General features: G+C 41.4%; 1 protein-coding gene and 1 pseudogene across 1 annotated transcript in view; both read left to right on the forward strand.

Annotated features, from left to right (window-relative positions):
• Nucleotides 1–8,173, forward strand: part of LOC140551021 (alpha-tectorin-like) — a 32,332-nt gene extending 24,159 nt beyond the window's left edge. Inside the window, exons 26-37 of the mRNA XM_072674391.1 lie at nt 100–655; nt 856–1,052; nt 1,170–1,379; nt 1,494–1,682; nt 1,772–2,061; nt 2,274–2,545; nt 2,660–2,779; nt 2,867–3,051; nt 4,345–4,505; nt 4,703–4,945; nt 5,074–5,236; nt 8,078–8,173. Of these exons, the coding sequence (XP_072530492.1) occupies nt 100–655; nt 856–1,052; nt 1,170–1,379; nt 1,494–1,682; nt 1,772–2,061; nt 2,274–2,545; nt 2,660–2,779; nt 2,867–3,051; nt 4,345–4,505; nt 4,703–4,945; nt 5,074–5,236; nt 8,078–8,173 (2,682 nt within the window). The remainder of the gene's footprint in view (nt 1–99; nt 656–855; nt 1,053–1,169; nt 1,380–1,493; nt 1,683–1,771; nt 2,062–2,273; nt 2,546–2,659; nt 2,780–2,866; nt 3,052–4,344; nt 4,506–4,702; nt 4,946–5,073; nt 5,237–8,077) is intronic.
• A 3,997-nt stretch (nt 8,174–12,170) lies between these two features.
• LOC140551022 (pancreatic secretory granule membrane major glycoprotein GP2-like) lies at nt 12,171–17,656 on the forward strand (annotated as a pseudogene).
• Nucleotides 17,657–18,128: the final 472 nt, after the last annotated feature.

The following is an 18,128-nucleotide window of genomic DNA, read 5'->3' on the forward strand; positions in this document are numbered from 1 at the left end:
AATTTGGTGTTGAATTATGTTAGCCCAAAAAATATCTTCAAAGAATAAAATCAATAGGATTTTAAAGACTACTGCATGATTCCTGTTTGTTTCCATTAGATTGACAGTGAGACCAAGAATCTTCCGGTCCTCCTCGATTCTGGCCGTGTCTCTGTTTACTCCAGCGGGCAGAACACATTCATTACAACTGACTTTGGCCTAAGTGTCAGTTACGATGGCTCCTGGGTAGTGCGCATCACTGTCCCAGCTAATTACAGCGGAGCGACATGTGGCCTTTGTGGTAACTTCAATGGCCAGAAGAATGACGATTTCCGCATTCGCTCGGGTGCACTGGTTCCTTCAGCTTTTCAGTTTGGAGCTGACTGGAAGGTTGAGAACGACACTTCATGCAGTGACGGATGTGGAGACTCCTGTTCAACATGTCAAAACCCAGTTGCAGCACAGGCTCAGTGTGAGATCCTCAGGGACAGACAGGGTCCCGTGAGTTTCTGCCATTCCCACGTGGACCCCCAGGCCTATTTTGATGACTGTGCATTTGACTTATGCCTTTTTGGGAACCGACATGATGTACTGTGCCGTTCTATCCAAACATATGTAAGTGCTTGCCAGTCTGCCAATGCCCCGATCTTCCCCTGGAGGCAGAACACAACCTGCCGTAAGTGATTCACTGGAATCTGAAGTTCTTAAATGGTGAAAGAATATAAATTTGAGGTTTTATGTTTTAAAGAGTTCTAGTTTCACTACCATATAGCAGTGTAGAATTGATCCCCACAGGTTTATAAGCAAACAAAAATACTTGTTGTTGAACTAAAGTTAAGTGACTGTGTGACCTTGTTGCATTTCGTAAATTCACAGGCATGGACTGTCCCGTGAACAGCCACTATGAGCTTTGTGGCACAGACTGTGGGCATACCTGTGCAAGCAGCATTGATGCTGTATGCAAGCATACATGCTCAGAGGGCTGCTTCTGTAATGAAGGCTTTGTAAGAAGTGGAGGAGTCTGTGTACCAGTGGAACAATGTGGCTGCCTGTACAATGGATTCTATTTCAATGTGAGTTCAACAACTTTCCATCCATATAGTAAAGTGCAGAGCCTCAATAAAAATAGGCATTGTTTTTATTGTTAATATTCAAAAACTATAATGTCCTCATATACTTTGCTTTTGCAGATTGGTGAGAAGTTCTGGACCCCAGAATGTTCACAACGCTGTGAGTGCTTTGCTCCCAATGACCTGCGCTGCACCGCCTCATCCTGCTCTCCCTCCCAAGAGTGTACCATCAGGAATGGACAACGTGGCTGCTATAGCACAATGCCCTCATGCATGGTCTGGGGTGATCCCCATTACCTTACCTTTGATGGAGCTGTAGCCACCTTCCAGGCAAGTATAGATTCAGTGAACTCAATTAAAATGCTGGTCTTTGAATTAATGAGACAAGATCTCAAGTGTCTCACAAAGGTTTTCAGATGTTGATATTTCATGAAACCTTTTCAGGGCACTTGCTCATATGAGATATCGAAGACCTGCAGGAATGTCTCAGACAGCGGCCTGGAATTCGTAGTGGTGGCAACCAACATGCACCGTGAGAACAAGGCTGTGTCCTTTGCATCTACAGTCGACATATGGCTTACTAAATGGGGACAGCAGAAACAGATTACTATTGGACAGAACAAGAGAGTCAAGGTATCCATCTTTCCTGTTGGGAATGAGAAGTGTGGGAATCTTGTCATTCTTTCTTTCCTTCATCAGTTTGTGTTCTGATCTCGCTGCAGGTTGATGGGACAGACGTGGACTCATCTGCTTTTGGAATCGGACAGCTTGCAGAAGTATATCGGGAGCAAGATTTTGTGGTTGTTAATGCATCCAGTGAGCTAATGGTCTACTTTGATGGCCATTTCACACTTTTGGTGAGGCTGGGTCCAAGCTTCCATGGATCTGTCTGTGGAATGTGTGGCAACAATAATGGAGACCCTGCAGATGACAAAGCTATGCCAAATGGAGTTCTTGCACCCAGTGATGATATTCTTGGCAACAGCTGGAAATCAGCTATGAGTACCCCAGGGTAGTTACCTCTATCTTGAATTCAATTAAAATAGATACAAAAATAAGTGAAAGAGCTGAGTGTGACCCAAATCTATCTAAATAATAATTATACACTTCATTTAGAATTTAGACAACAACTGTTTTTTTCTACGTTTCTTTTTTTTCTTTTAAAAATACTTTTAAAACCAACAATTTACACTTCCTGACACTATCCCTGATTGTCCTTTTCAGATGTGGAACTAATGACCAGAGAGTTGATGTGAATGACTGCCCCTTCAGACAGGAGTACTCTGAAGTCTGCAGCATCATCACCAACACCAGTGGACCCTTCCAGCTCTGCCATGTTCATGTCAACCCTGTAGTTTACTTCAACTCCTGTGTGTATGACCTATGTGTCTATTCGTCAGCCAATGGCATGTTGTGTTCTGCTCTGGAGGCCTATGAGGTTGCTTGCACCACGATGGGCCTTCAGATCTCAGACTGGCGCTCTGATCTAGGTTGCTGTAAGTCGGCTTTATTTATGGATCTGTCTCAGGATTAGATTTAGTTCACATTTTACTGATTAATTATGTTATTGTAAAGTGTTTATTGTATTGTTACTTTTTCTCTCTCTTTAGCGAGGGTGGACCCCTGTGCAGAGCTGAACTGCACTGCCGATGAATGGTGTGGGGAGAAAGACAACATCTATGGCTGCTTCTGTAATGAGAATCATCCTAGACTGAGGATCGAGTCTTATGGTACAAAGACTTTTTAAGACACTCACCTTTACAGATCACTAAAATGGTTACTCATCTCCTTCCATTTTTTCTCTTTCTTGGTTCCAGACTCCAAAGAACAGTGTGAGAGCAGCTCTGGCACCATGTCTCTGTCCCGCTGTCAGCTCTTTGAAGCTGGATTCTCTGCTGATGTCCTGCACCTGAGTGATCCCAACTGCACAGGAACTCTCCAAAATGGCAGACTGGTGTTCCGTTTTGATAACGATGACCACATCTGTGGAACCAACCTCATGGTACAGTAACAAATACTAATACAGATTGAGTTCATTTTCATCTGCTATTTGTTTTTGCCAATGAATATTGACTGACATGCCAGAATGGGATAGCAGTATGTAAATTGTTCATTAAGCGTTACCTTAAGCGATGGCTTGCGATCATCCATCTCTGTGTAAGTTGTGAGGTGTTGTCTTGTGAGGGAGGTTGAACATTGATCATTGCATGGCAATGTGAATTATCAAGTTCACATGAAGCATGATAGTTAACATTCCTTGATTCATAGCTAATTGCTATGTACCAGGAATACATCATAGAAGGCGTTTTCACCCACAGTGGACAGAGCAGCAGCCACCCATATGTGTTGTCTGACTAGAATAGACCATGTGTAGAATTGACATGTGGCAGAAATCAGATCCACATTCAATGCAGGAGGCCCCACACCCATATCCTACAGGCCAGTGCAGCATTCTTTAGCTTCCATAGGATTTGGGATCAGAAGACCAATCAGAGTGCCACAGACAGCACTTTACCTGGGCTCTTGAGGTTGCTCACTGGAACCTAGAGGACTGTCAACATGTGCCATGGTTTAATGAGACATGGGACCAATTGTTTTGGGCTGATGGTAGGGTTCATGTATCGTGCCAACCCCATAAAGCCTTGAACCCCAGTTGTCAACAAGGCACTGTGCATGATGGTGCTTCCATAGTGGTGTGAGGTAAATTCTCATGGCATGAAATGGGTCCAGTGGTCTGCCTAAACATGTCATTGGCTGGAGCACACAACATTTCAGTGCTTGGAGACCATTTGCAGCCTTTTATGGACTACATATACACCCCACCATGCACTGTGCCATCAGGCTCAAGTTGTCCCGAATTGATTCCAGGAGCATTCTAGAGAATTCTGAATAAATGATGCGGCCTGCATGTTTGCCCAACATGAGCCCAATCAAGTGTTTATGGGATGTGGCGGTGAGGTCCATTTGCACCCAAGATCCTGCACCTAACAAATACCACAGAGCTGTGGGTAAGCATGGCTCTAAATCTCTTCAAACATCTTCCTTCCACTTGGGGAACCAATGTCATGTAAAATTGATGAACTTCACTGGGCTAGAAATGATCCTACAAAGAAATAGTTCCTATCCCATGACTTGGTATATCAGTGTACTGTATATGTGTTATGATGACACCTGAAACCTAATGTAATCTGAGTCCTAAATGTAACCTAAGTTCTTTACCCTTAAGTTGGTCTTAATTTATTTCCATCATATTCAGCTGCTAACAAATTGTTGACTGAATTTGCAATATCTACAGGCCAATGGTACCCACTTCATCTATGAAAACACAATCCAGGGGGCAGCAGACTCAGCAGGAGGACCCATCCACAGAAAGAAATATCTAGAACTGCGGTTCTCCTGCATTTATCAGATCAGCCAGACACTAACAATGGACACTGAATTAAACCCTCTTCAAAGGTGGGGGAGATCCGCTTGTGTTCTTATAAATCTTCACTAATATCCTACTTGCTTGAACTGTTGAACAGCTTTAATGTGTGTATTCTAATTAAATATGCTCAGATATATTTACTGGAATGTAGTTACATTTTATGGATAACATTTGCATATGGTATTTACTCAGTGATCTTACCAGACCGTTTTTTATGTTTACACAGCATTGTGCGCAAGACCCTTCCAGGTCAGGGGATGTACCAGGTCAGGATAATTCCCTATCAGGATGCTGGTCTCTCTCACCCCTACAATGGCAGTGTGAGCATAGTGGTGGACCAGCGGATCTATGTGGGAGTGTTTGTTCAGGGGGTGGACAGCCGTCAAATTGCCACAGTGATAGATTCATGTTGGGCCACTCCTGAGAATGACCAGCACCATGCTGTCCACTGGGACCTCATCGTTAATAGGTCAGGGTTTTTTTTTTGTTCCTGCCAGTCCATATGTTGGTATAAACCTGTCATAATATGTTCACTGTACTTTTTTTTGTTTACATGTCTCCACAATGTTTACAATTTACTTACATTATGATTTTCAGGTGCCCTAATCCAGCTGATAAGACAGTGGAAGTTCTTCAGAATGGTGCCTCCACAACTGGCCATTTCTCCTTTAAGATGTTTGCCTTTAATGGGGACTACCGCAAAGTTTTCCTTCACTGCTCCATTCACCTTTGCCTTCTGAGGGGCAACAATTGTGCAGCGGTGAGTTTAATAACCTTCTTCCATCCCGTCACAAACAGTTCCTTGCTGAATAGAAAGTAGACTTGTGAAATACCATTTTGATCTTTATTAACCTTAAGATCCAATAAAGTTTATATAGGCTTCACCCGATAGAAGAAACATCCACCCATCATCACCAGATAAGAGTTTGGTGCCAAAAAGAGACACAAAACTACACTCCAGAGTGGCAAAATCACAATCAAAGCCAAGGAAGAAAAATTACCTAGAAGATAAGCCAGGATAGAACCAGTGGGATTTGATGGGACAATAGAGATTAGACTGGATGGTAGAGGCCCTAGGGCAGGCTCTCTCCTTAGTCCCCATTTAAGTGGACTGTTTCTCCCCGTCACTTTGATAAGGGGAGCACCACCTAAGGAGGAACACATGACTGCCCATGTTAACTCTGGGGCAGCAGGCGACTTCGTGGACATTTTAACAGCTTGCCAACTTGGATCACCCTTGGAATCCCTAATCACTCCCCTTCCAGTGTCGGCCATTGATGGCTCACCACTCAGATCAAGAGCCATCAACCAACCGACCATACCAGTAATTATGAAAATGGGTCAACATACTGGACAAATATTATTCTTTTATTTTTCTATTCTTTTTATTCTATACTCTTGGTTGCAAAGGCACAACCCACATATTGACTGACTTTTCAAAAGCATCCTTCAGTGGAGACCCCACTGTAAACCCTCATGTTTACGCTCTGGCCTCCTGGAGATTCCTGGTACACCTAACCTAAATCCCATTGACATAAGTAAGGTACCTAAGGCTTACCATGACCTCCAGGAGGTTTTTAGTAAACAAAGGTCCTACTACCTCATCGGACCTTTGACTGCGCCATTGAGCTGATGTCTGGCTCTGTACCCCTAGGGGGCATCTTTTTTCTCTGTCATGGCCTGGGAAAAAGGCAATGGAAGACTACTTTAAAAAAGCCCTGGTGAGGGGTTTATCTGGCCCTCAATATCTCCTGCAGGAGTGAGCTTCTTTTTTGTAAAGGATGGGTTGTCGGGATACGGCCTCGTATGGACTAGAGGCCTCAACAGGACCACTACCTCTTGCCTTTGATGACCACAGCCACATGCCTACAACTTGGTGCGGATTCAACCAGGTGACAAATTGAGGACAGCTTTTGTCACTCCTATAGGTCACTATGAGTACCTTGTAATGCCATTCGGCCTTATTAACGCACCAGCCATCTATTAGCAGCTTATCCATGAGGTCCTACATGAGACTCTTAGCCTCTATGCTTTCATCTAGCTGGACGACATTCTCATCTGCAGCAAAAACCCTAAAGAACATGTTGACCTTCTGGAGCCACCCCTCAAAGGGGAGGGTCCTGTAAGTGGTTGTCCAAGCCATGGCCTTCACACCACCAGAAGGAGATTTACATTTACATTTACATTTACGGCATTTAGCAGACGCTCTTATCCAGAGCGACTTACAAAAAGTGCTTTGCTATTTACACAAGAAAACCTTAACTAGTTAGAATAGACTAATAGTTCAAAGATACCTCTAAGCTTAGACATTACTAACACAAGACAATAGTACTCCATAGTACTCTATCACACTCCACTCCATGGGCAGTGGTGGCTCAGCGGTTAGAGCACCGGGATATCGATAACAGGGTTGTGGGTTCGATTCCCGGGCTCGGCCAGCTGCCACTGTTGGGCCATTGAGCAAGGCCGTTTACCCTCTCTGCTCTCCGGGTGCTGGAGTTGGCTGCCCACCGCTCTGGGTGTGTGTGTACTCACTGCCCCTAACACATGTGTGTGTGTGAGTGTGTGTTCACTACCAGATGGGTTAAATGCGGAGGACAGTGTACACTGTACAGTGTACAGTGACAAATACGTGCAAATACGTAAATACATACCACCTAGTGATCAGCCCGATTGACAACAGCTGGTGGCAATCCTTTATAAGGACTTCCTTCCAATTCCTCGGCATGGAGTCTTAAGTTTTTCTATGTGAAAGCTAGACCACGTCGGTATCAGTATTGTAGTTGTTTACTCTAAAGCTTGTTCACTCTATCTGCCTCTTAGAGCACATTGTACCCATAAGGCTCTCTGATATCTGTGTCACTGGTCTTGGTTGCCACAAGGCTTACCCCTCTCTCTCTCTCTCTCTCTCTCTCTCTCTTTCTCCCTTTGTTAAAAATAAAACAAAACAAAAAACTTCTCTTCTGCTTTTAGCATTAGAGGGATCATTCTTCCACCCTCTATTCTCGCTAAGTTCAGTTAACTTTTCCCCTTCACGCATTTGTCAGATGTAATGATTTACCCATTCAGTTCTTGCTGATGTTCGAGCCCTGCTCCCAGCACTTTTGTTTTACTCCTTTTATTTCATTTTAGAACACCTTACTGCTGTTTTGGGTTAGTTATTCCTCTCATTTCACAACAGCATCCTCAAGAAGCAATACCTTTCTTTCCCTCCTAAACACCCTTCATTTTTTTATCATTTATATTTGGTGTTCCGACCCGTATCCCAGGGTTAGAACACCCACAGTCACTAAAAACTCTCTCCCACTCTCTCCCATAGTCCACTGGATTACACCCAGCCTTTCACACAAACAGCCCAGGTTTGAACCTAGTTCCCTGCAAAAACACCATATCTACTTCCTGGTCCATCCTGGTGGTATACTCCATCAGGACAAATGACAATCAGAGACTGCTATCTGGGTCTCCCCTCTGGCTCCCCCTGGTGGATAGCTTTCTCATTACAAAACTTGAAATGAGAAGCACTTGAGTTTGTCTTCCTCGAGTGACAGCAAATCACTTAAATCTCATAAAGTCTCATTTATCTTGTGTGTGTGTGTTGCAGCGATGTTTCCCTGGATATCACCGCAGAATTGGGCGGTCTATGGACATTCATGATATGGCCTCCATCTCTGTGGGGCCCTTTGTCTGGACAGCCTAAAGCACAGGTAAACAGTTCAACTGAATTTACCTCAATGTTTTCTGTTTTTTATTTTTTACTAAACCTGTTATGAAGCAACCAAAACCCACAGTACCAGTTCCAGAGCCTGACTGTGATGAATGGTAATAATAACAAAGATTCCAGTAACCAGCCCAAAATATTACCAGTCCGCCAGGAATTCTCACAAACCTCCTGATTACCTACTCTAGTCTGGATATTTGCACTGTAATATATCAGTTAAAGTAATTCACTGTGATTTAAATGCACATTTACATCTGATTTTTAGCATCTAATCTTCTTATTTTGTGTTTACAGGTGTGTAAATTAAACATATGTTAAAGGTCTGGATCTCCTGGCTCTACAGACTCTTATGAGGAAAGATTTTACACAACCCTGATCCAATCTCGTTTTAATAAATGTGCCCCTAGTGCCACACTGCATGGATTTCTTGGATTAATTCATTCACCACTTTTTTTTTATTTTACTCAGACATTTAGTATGAGAATCAGTTTCTGCAATTGTAAAAATATATATAATACGAATACAGTCTGTGAAATTGCAAAAGATGATAAAGTGAATTTTGGGTGTTTTCATTTTATTGCTTGGTGTGAAATTACTACTCTGGTTCGAGGTGTTTCTTGAGGTAATTACTTTTTGACGGTATTTGTCAATAAATTTATCTGTCTAGCATGACTCCTTTTGCAGAGGGTATTATTTCTCTGATTCCACAAATTACATGCTAAGAACACACTCCACCACACTCATCCTCTTCATTTACCCGGTGCAAGAAATTATCACAGGTTGTAGGATCTAAAGTTTATCCTGCAATCTTACATGTAAAAAGGAAATAATGGTGATGGCTGAATAGTTCACTTGGCTGCTAATCAGATGCTGATCTAAATTCTCCTTAGTTAACTGCAGAAATTCTCACATGCTTTTCCTCATTCTTCATAATGAAGATCATAAATAGAGCATTTCTATTGGTCCTTTCAGCAGGAAATTCTGGCACAAAATGAAGTACCAAACCAGCAGTGTTTTAAATCAGCATGTCAAAAAGTGAAAAAAGGAAAACAATGGACATAAAAGGATTGCGTGTAGGACAGATCACCACTGGCCTCAACTGTCTTTTTACTAAGCCCTCTGAGCTATTATTGGCAGGTGTATGCGGAAAAAAAGATGTGAATAAATGATTGAAACTGGTTCTGGTGGTTTTTTGGTGGTTCAGTGCTATTGAATTACAAGCAGTAGGAGACAGATCAGTATTTGCAGAGAGATCCTGAGTTTGGTAAAGACTGGTTCCAGCACAGGTAATATGGATACTTTTGAACAATATTACCATATTTGTTTGAGTGCTTAGCTTTCAAAAGTTTAAAATCATGAAATAAAAGTATTTTACCTGCAGTTAAATGTATCAATTATAGCTTTTCAGTCATAAGTTCAGCAACTTTACACTCTGATTTTCTGTATAGTGCATATATGTTTAAGTATTTACTTAATATATATGGAATCAAATATTTTTACATTGACTTCTATTCAAAGTTGAGAAGTTCTTTTCCTTCTGTAAAGCTGCATTTTGGATATATAACAATGTATGACAATGTATGTAACAATGTCCTCAAATTTTAAGCAGCAGTCTGAGTTTGGAGTTGTTTGGGAGCTGTTTGTCACAATGGGATTTCTAAGCCCACTGTGTTTGCCTCTGCTGTTGCTTATCAATGGTAAGCTCAGAGTTTGTGCTTTCAATTATAAGGCTGAATTTCAAGACACAATGGCCCCATTATCTCAGTGCACATAATCTCACCTTTCACATTTCTGCACAGGTGGACTTATCAAGGGACAAACAACAGGTAATTTGCTTGACATTCAATGCTGTGTAGCTTAAACAGGGTTTTCACAACTGGTCCACCTTGTATGAGTGTTTGTGTGAGTTCATTGTGTGAGCTGTGGGAACTTACTAAAACAAACATCATCAGAAGATTAAAACCTTGCTGTAATGAGTTCTAGCCACTGGTCCAACTGCATTCCAATTAAACGTACAATTAAAACAATGTATGGAATACAAGTGTGGTTTAAAGCATTTTAGAATGGTCAATGATAGCAGACACCCAGCATCAGAGAAAGATGCAAATCAGAAAAGATGGAAAATTATAAAAGTAATTATACATAATGTGTATCACTATTCTCAAATCTAAAGCACAAAAAAGCTAAATACAAGAAACAAAACACACACATACAGTTTCCATCTGGCAGGGAGAAATTCTTTCAATGACGACACAAGCGCAGCTTCCTCAGCTCTGTACTCTATACTCAAAACTCTATAGCAGAAGTCTTCTACCCATTGTCAGACTCAGATTAAGTATTAGAGAAAAAGAGAACCTTACTTTTCTTCTGCTTGGTTTAAAATGCAGTGAAGTCCCTTCCTAAAGCTATAAGAATAAGGATCCACATCCTTGTTGCCATCCATTCTGTGGATGTCAACTTTTGAGCATTACAAAACACTACTTCAAAAGTTTTCTGTGACGATTCTCATAATTAAGCAAATCCTCTGGAATTCTACAGACTAACTGATCTTTTACCTGTACACAGGCCTGCTGTGCAGTACATATCAATAATGCCATTTGATAGCCAGCAATAAATATAAGTAGGGGCTTGTGATACAAGCCAATTAGAGACCAGAATCAGAATCAGAATCAGAATCTGACTTTATTGGCCAAGTATGCTTACACATACAAGGAATTTGTTTTTGGTTACAGTAGCTCACAGTGCATGATAACTTTTACAGAAGTAACAAACACACCCAACCTTCACACAAACACACACACACACCCACACAGTGACATATACGCACAAACACACCTGTAAACTTAACGTGTGCAGAGTTGTATATTTAAAGTAAAGTGCTAAGTGCAGCAGTAAAGAAAAGTGCAGACTGAATTAAATAGATATAAATATGGAGAACAGAGGAGTCACTGGTTGAGACGGTAGTACAGATTGTTCTGAGACACTATCAGATAAATAAAGTGCAGTACAGAGAAAGGAGAGTGAGAGAACATCTTGATAGGATGTATATATGTAGTAGACTGTATTCAGAATGTAGTGTTGTAATGTTCAGCTGTTCATGAGTGTGATGGCGTGTGGGAAGAAGCTTCTCTGTAGCCTGGAGGTCTTAATCCTCAACTGGCTGAAACGCTGATCTGAGGCAAGATACTGGAACAGGTGATGTCCAGGGTGTGACGGATCACGGACGATGTTCTCTGCACGCTTCCTGGTTCTGGCCATGTGCAGGTCCGGTAGGGAGGGTAACTTCACACCGATGGTTCTCTCTGCAGACCTGATGATGCACTGCAGTCTGTGGGTGTTGTGTTTAGTGGCTGAGCTGCCCCACACTGTAATGGATGCGGTGAGGACAGGAGGAAGTCAAAGTCTGATTCCTGGAACACATGCAGTCGCAGTTCATTTGACTGTAAATGGCACCCAGGCAGCATTCCTAAAATGCTTCCCATCAGTCTGGATTAAATTACATTCCTGTAGATGTTTTGTAGATGATCAACTCACTGTTGATGTTTAAATGCAACTAGACTCTAAATTAAATGTAGTAGATTCTGTAAATCTAACTCTGGACCTAATACTAACCTTAACTTCAAGCCAAAGGTTTAATACTAGTCATAATTTTTACACTGTTCACCCTGTTCTTTTGGATATAAAAAAGCCTGGATTTATAGCTGAACAAATGTAGTAGTGTAGTAAGCATTTAATGTGAATCTAGCTGAGCTGCCTGTGCCAATGTAGCACTAACTATTAGGTTTCAATACTAAATATGTTGCTTCGTTTTTTTTTTTTTTTTTACAGAAGTACCACCTTTGATCCCTGCTATGACTACACTCCTCTGGACCAACCCTGGAGAGTCAATGAATTGACTCCTGCTATGTGGATTTGTGACAGATTCTTCAACTGGAACGGATGGTACTGGCTGTTCTACTATGGAATGGACATCCGTATGGCAGACAGCTGTGTTGCTGCATACAGTTGTGGTACTTATTACACTCTGTGGCTCAACGGTCCTCATCCTCAGATAGAGGATGGAGTGGTCACTCGCCAGGTCTGTGGAAGTGCAAATCAGGGCTGCTGCTTTTACGGGTCACACCCAGTTGACATTAAAGCGTGCCCAGGAAACTACTATGTCTATAAGTTGGTCCGCACAACAATTTGCCCCATGGCTTACTGTATAGGTACTCCCTTTCTTTTACTCAAATATAGCACAATTCCATGATCCATTAAATCATCACTGAATTTGATTACATTTATCTCTCTTTAGATAAAAGCACAATACTTCAGACCAACACCACAACAACTGCAGTGAATGATGGAGGATTCAACCTGACCATGAGTAGGTTACCATAGAGAGTATAGAGGACTAGGCAGAAGGAAAATCATATTTGCAGTGGACTCATGAAGAATTAAAATTGAAAAGCTGTATGAATGAAATTGAAAAGCTGTATGAATGAAAAGGCATAGATAGGTTAGATAAATAAGTGATCTTTTTAGCCTTTTCTGTACAAACAGTATCAAAATTCTGTCTGCAATTTCACTATTCCCACAGCAACCACTCCAACCAACTCCTCATTTGATCTGTGCAACAACTATACTGTTCTTGACAACATCTGGAGAGCCACGGCCTCAAACAATGTAGATAACGATGACACTCTTCTCGAATGGAATGGCTGGTATCGGCTGTTTCTACAGGGCCAAGATGCTCAGATTCCTGAGTGGTGTGAGCGTTATGCAAGATGTGGTGGATACACACCACTTGTGCTTGCTGGTCCTCACCCACTTCTGAAGGACGGCATTGTGACCCGAGAAGTCTGGGGAACCTATAATTTCAAGTGCAATCAGCGCAGATCCATCCCAATCCAAGTTAAAGCCTGCCCAGGACATTACTTTGTCTACAAGCTCGTCAAACCAAGTTTATCCGTTCCAATGCCTTCTTACTGTGCAGGTAGGGTCTTTCATTTTATTTATCACAGGTCGATGTTGTGGTGATGTTACAAAGAACCTTGTTAGAAGAAATCTTTTATGTTCATGACTTTCAGAGTCGTCTGATCAGTGTACATTTCACACTTAACAACCTGTTGTCTTGTAGTGTTGAGTCTTAGTGGGTGTGGTTTGCACACTATAGGGCTGATGTGATGCCATAACTGAGGCCTGATTTTTTTTCTTCTAAAAAGGATTTTCGTATGAGAGAAGCGATACACAATGTAACTGTGGTGATTTGCAGTGAAAACACACTGAAGGAAATGTTACTTGTAGCTGTACCTGATGATGTTGAATAACTCCACCCTTGGCTTTCTCCTCACCCTGTGCCTTGCTCTCATTAGCTGTAGGTAGTCGCTGCACTAGCTTCCACTTTTCACACTAGCAGATTCGCAGGCAACTCTGGATATTAAACCTGCTGGATATTTGTCGGGGCTTGTGAGTTATCAGCTTAGCAAACGCTGATTTGTTGCTGAAATCATTGTCAGGGATCTCCAGATATCAGAGCTTGTAGTGTGAACATGACATAACACAATCAGACTGGAACATAAACGAGTAGCAGTAAAGAAGGTCAGAGGAATAGGGGGCACTTGACCATATAAGGACATACTCTCAGACTGCAAGCTTCAAAACCATAATTGTTTGCATGCATTTTTATATGGTGGACTGAACACTTTCCGACAGTGTCATGTGTTTGGAATCTATATATTTATTTTTATGTTTTTGTTCTATTTTTAGAACGTAGTACAGTAATCCAGGATGCCAACATGACAACACCACCGAGGGGTTTAGACACCAGTATGACCTCAAGTAAGTCATAGGGATTCTCTTGGTTATATTTGCAAGTTCACATAGATATATATATGAGAAATTTTAGATTTTGAGAAATGCCTTGAATGACTGTATATCTTACAGCAATCCAAACTGAAAATACTCATTTAGTGTATATTATAAACAAATGTTAATATATATTGTGAATTATAACAATAATATTACTTTTTTATTATTATTAAGGTAAAGCAAATATATTAGTAAAACTAAAGACACAGGCAACTGTGTTATCACCAAAATAAGTTTGGTGAGCTTGTTTCCAGGTGTTCAGAGTGTCAGTTAAGGCTTTGTTTAAAAGCACACCTATGTGAACAGCAGTAGGTGGTTTATAATAATAACATCCTCACAGTATTTGGGAGTATTCGGAAAGCGCCAAGGAGCATTACCAACCCAATTGATAATACTGCAGGATCTAACAGCACAAACTATTAATAAATCTGCCCCTCAAACCTTTTTTTCTTCAGCCACTGTGGACCCCTGCAAGGAGCTGAACTGCACTGTGGATGAGTGGTGTGGGGAGAGAGATGGAGTCTATGGATGCTTCTGTAATGAGAGTCGCACCAGAACGGATCAAGAGTCCTTTGGTAGAAACACCAAAATCAAATGTGAATATCTGGAAGTTCACACAGTGTTCAGAGCACCAGCTGACCTTCTATATTCTCTATTCATCACAGACTCCAGAGAACAGTGTGAGAGCAGCTCTGGCACCATGTCTCTGTCCTGCTGTCAGCTCTTTGAAGCTGGATTCTCTGCTGACGTCCTGCACCTGAGTGACCCCAACTGCACAGGAACTCTCCGAAATGGCAGACTGGTGTTCCACTTTGATAACGATGACCACATCTGTGGCACCAACCTAATGGTACAGTAAAAAAAAAAAAACACTGTAGGGCAAAGTGTTTACAAACAGAGCTCCTAAATTATTCTATTATGTAAAACATCAACTTATTCTGAAGAGCCTCTGTCTGAAAAATGTAACTGTCTGCAGGCCAACGGTACCCACTTCATCTACACCAACACTATCCAGGGGGGAGCAGATTCAGCAGGAGGACCAATCCACAGAAAGAAATATCTGGAACTGAATTTCTCCTGCATTTATCAGATCAGCCAGACTCTAACCATGGACACAGAGTTACACCCTCTGCAGAGGTGGGACGACTAGAAATCTTCTAAAATCTTCTGTAAATCTACTTTAGATGACCTCTATAAATCTATCCACAAAGAACTATGGAATAACAGTTTATAGGAATGTCTCCTAACTCTGTTTAAACCATACATGAGTCCAGTGTTGTCCACTGATCAACCTGCGATTGTGACCATTTTAACAGCATAATCCGCAAGATCCTTCCAGATGGTCAGGGGATGTACCAGGTCAGGATGATTCCCTATCAGGATGCTGGCCTCTCCCGCCCTTACAACGGCAATGTGAGCAGGACCACTCCTGGGCCACTCCTGTGAATGACCACCGGCACGCTGTCCGCTGGGACCTCATTGTTAACAGGTCAGTGTATCTGATGTCTTCATTAATGTCCTCATTCAAGCCATATTCAATATATACATATAATACATTCAATATATATATATATATATATATATAGCTTTAGACTGAAACACTATAAATTACTCCCAGGTGTCCCAACCCAGCCGATAAGACGGTGAAAGTCCTACAGAATGGTGTCTCCACAACCGGACGTTTCTCCTTCAAGATGTTTGCCTTTAACGGAGACGACCAAAAGGTTTTCCTCCACTGCTCCATTCACCTGTGCCTTCTGCGGGGCAACAACTGTGCAGCGGTCAGTTCACAAACCTCTCATCCAGTCACACAGCAGCATGATCAAAAGCTTAAACTCTGACTCCACATTCAGACATGATCTTCACTTAACAGTGAATTTAACAACTTCATTCATCCATCCATTCCTCATGGGCTCTCACTAGAATTCCCTATTTCTTATTAATAATGCTCCTAATGATGCTCATACTTTTCCATGATTTAGGAATCAGGAATGAATCAAGAATGCAAACATATTATTTGACCGGTCAAATAATCCAGAATATAATTCTGACAATCTAGAAAGTAGGAAAGGTCTTAAGATCATTTCATTTGTATGAGTTTTTTTTAATAGTCTCTTTAAATCAACTGGAGACTCACAAGATGGGGCAGTGGTGGCTCAGCGGTTAGAGCGCCGGGATATCGATAACAGGGTTGTGGGTTCGATTCCCGGGCTCGGCAAGCTGCCACTGTTGGGCCCTTGAGCAAGGCCCTTTACCCTCTCTGCTCCCCGGGCGCTGGAGTTGGCTGCCCACCGCTCTGGGTGTGTGTGTGTACTCACTGCCCCTAACACGTGTGTGTGTGTGAGTGTGTTCACTACCAGATGGGTTAAATGCGGAGGACACATTTTGCTGTACAGTCCACACTGTACAGTGACGAATACGTGCACCTTTATCCTTATCCTTAGATGTCTATTAAAAGTAGATTTCTCCCTCTAGTGGTGTTACGATCTTCTCAACTGAACCAATGACTTGCTTTTTTTTTCAGAGCTGTTACTCAGGATCGCACAGAGTTGGACGATCTGTGGACATCCACGACAGAGCGTCCATCTCTGTAGGGCCTTTTATTTGGACTACCAGAAGCACAGGTGAACACTCAGTTCAGTATTCTATTTTATGTTTTAAACAAATTTTTGAGATACGTGAACCTAAAGGTTATCTCTCAGGGTAGTAGAGATATTATAACAAACATGCAGAAGCTCTGAAACATGTAAATATTAAAGACAAGGATAGCATCTACAGCAGGCTAGCCACTGGAATTCCTTACTATAGCATTGCTGAGCTGAAAAACAACCTGCAGAGAAATGGTTCTCCAGATCCAGTACTGAAAGCCATGGCTGCTGAAAAATGCATTTTGTCATCATTACTGTTACATCATTACATCACTGTTGCTCTTATTTGCCCCTTGCTGTGTGCGGTGGAATTTGCAAATTCAAGTTTTATTCGTGGAAAGTGCCTTGGACTTGGACACCGCTATAACATGTAGCTCAAATGTTCTGAAGTGGTTAGGAATGATGGGATTTGTGTTTGATTTAAATGAGTCTTGGATGAGTTTACACATGCATTTCTATGTTGATTTATCCAGATGTAATCCTGATGCTCAAAAATCTTCTGACAGAAGATTCTCTGTCTGTGGGCTTCTTCTTTACTTTGAAAACAGCACTATGAAATGACATTGTAATTAAAATAACATCAATGTCATTCTTTTCATCAGGTTTATGTGATTTTAACAACAACAGGTCCACAGGGATGGTATTTACTTAAAATTATTAGTAGAACTGAAAATAGCTCTAGCTCTGTTAACTCTGTTAAGGTGAAGTGTAATTAAAGTTACATAAACAAATTCCTAACTAAGGATGTTCCCTGAGTTTGGAGGCCATCATGCTCCTGACAGCACAGTTTACTAATAAAATATTAAACAGACACTAGCAGAGTCTAGGTTTTAGTATATTTCAGCAGTATATTTACTGTCCACATCTTTAGCTTTACTGATATGAAAAGAATACAATATTGGATGCTATTTTTGTGGCACTACTTCTTCCATAATTGTCCTATTCTGTGCTAACAGATGAGTGAAGGCATCAGAAGCTCCTGCTTCGAGTCGATCTCTGGTCATTACGCTCGTGTTTCTCCTGACCTGAAGATCTTGAAGATGTTACACAAATCAAATCTTTAACACTGGAGAATCACTGTTTTTTCTGATCATGAAGAGAACTGTAAATCAAAATAGAGCAGAATATTATGGATGTTATTATTGCATAATATGAGGGAGAATATACGGTGGGTCAAATTAGGTCAAACTTTAGTACATTCTATAAAAATAGACTTTATTTTTTTCATACTGTCTGGGTGAGACAAATGATGAGTACTAGGTGTCGAACAGGTTGTTTGGTGGAAATGTGATTTACTTGTGTTTCACTGGTGTGTGTGTGTGTGTGTGTGTGAGTTTACTGCATGGATGGGTTAAAGGCAGAAGTCAAAATTCACCTCCGTCTGACACAAATGGTAAATATGGTTGTCTTGTCTTGTTGTTCTATTTACCTGTTAT

This window comes from Salminus brasiliensis, chromosome 3 (assembly GCF_030463535.1).
Source record: "Salminus brasiliensis chromosome 3, fSalBra1.hap2, whole genome shotgun sequence".
Lineage (NCBI taxonomy): Eukaryota > Metazoa > Chordata > Actinopteri > Characiformes > Bryconidae > Salminus > Salminus brasiliensis.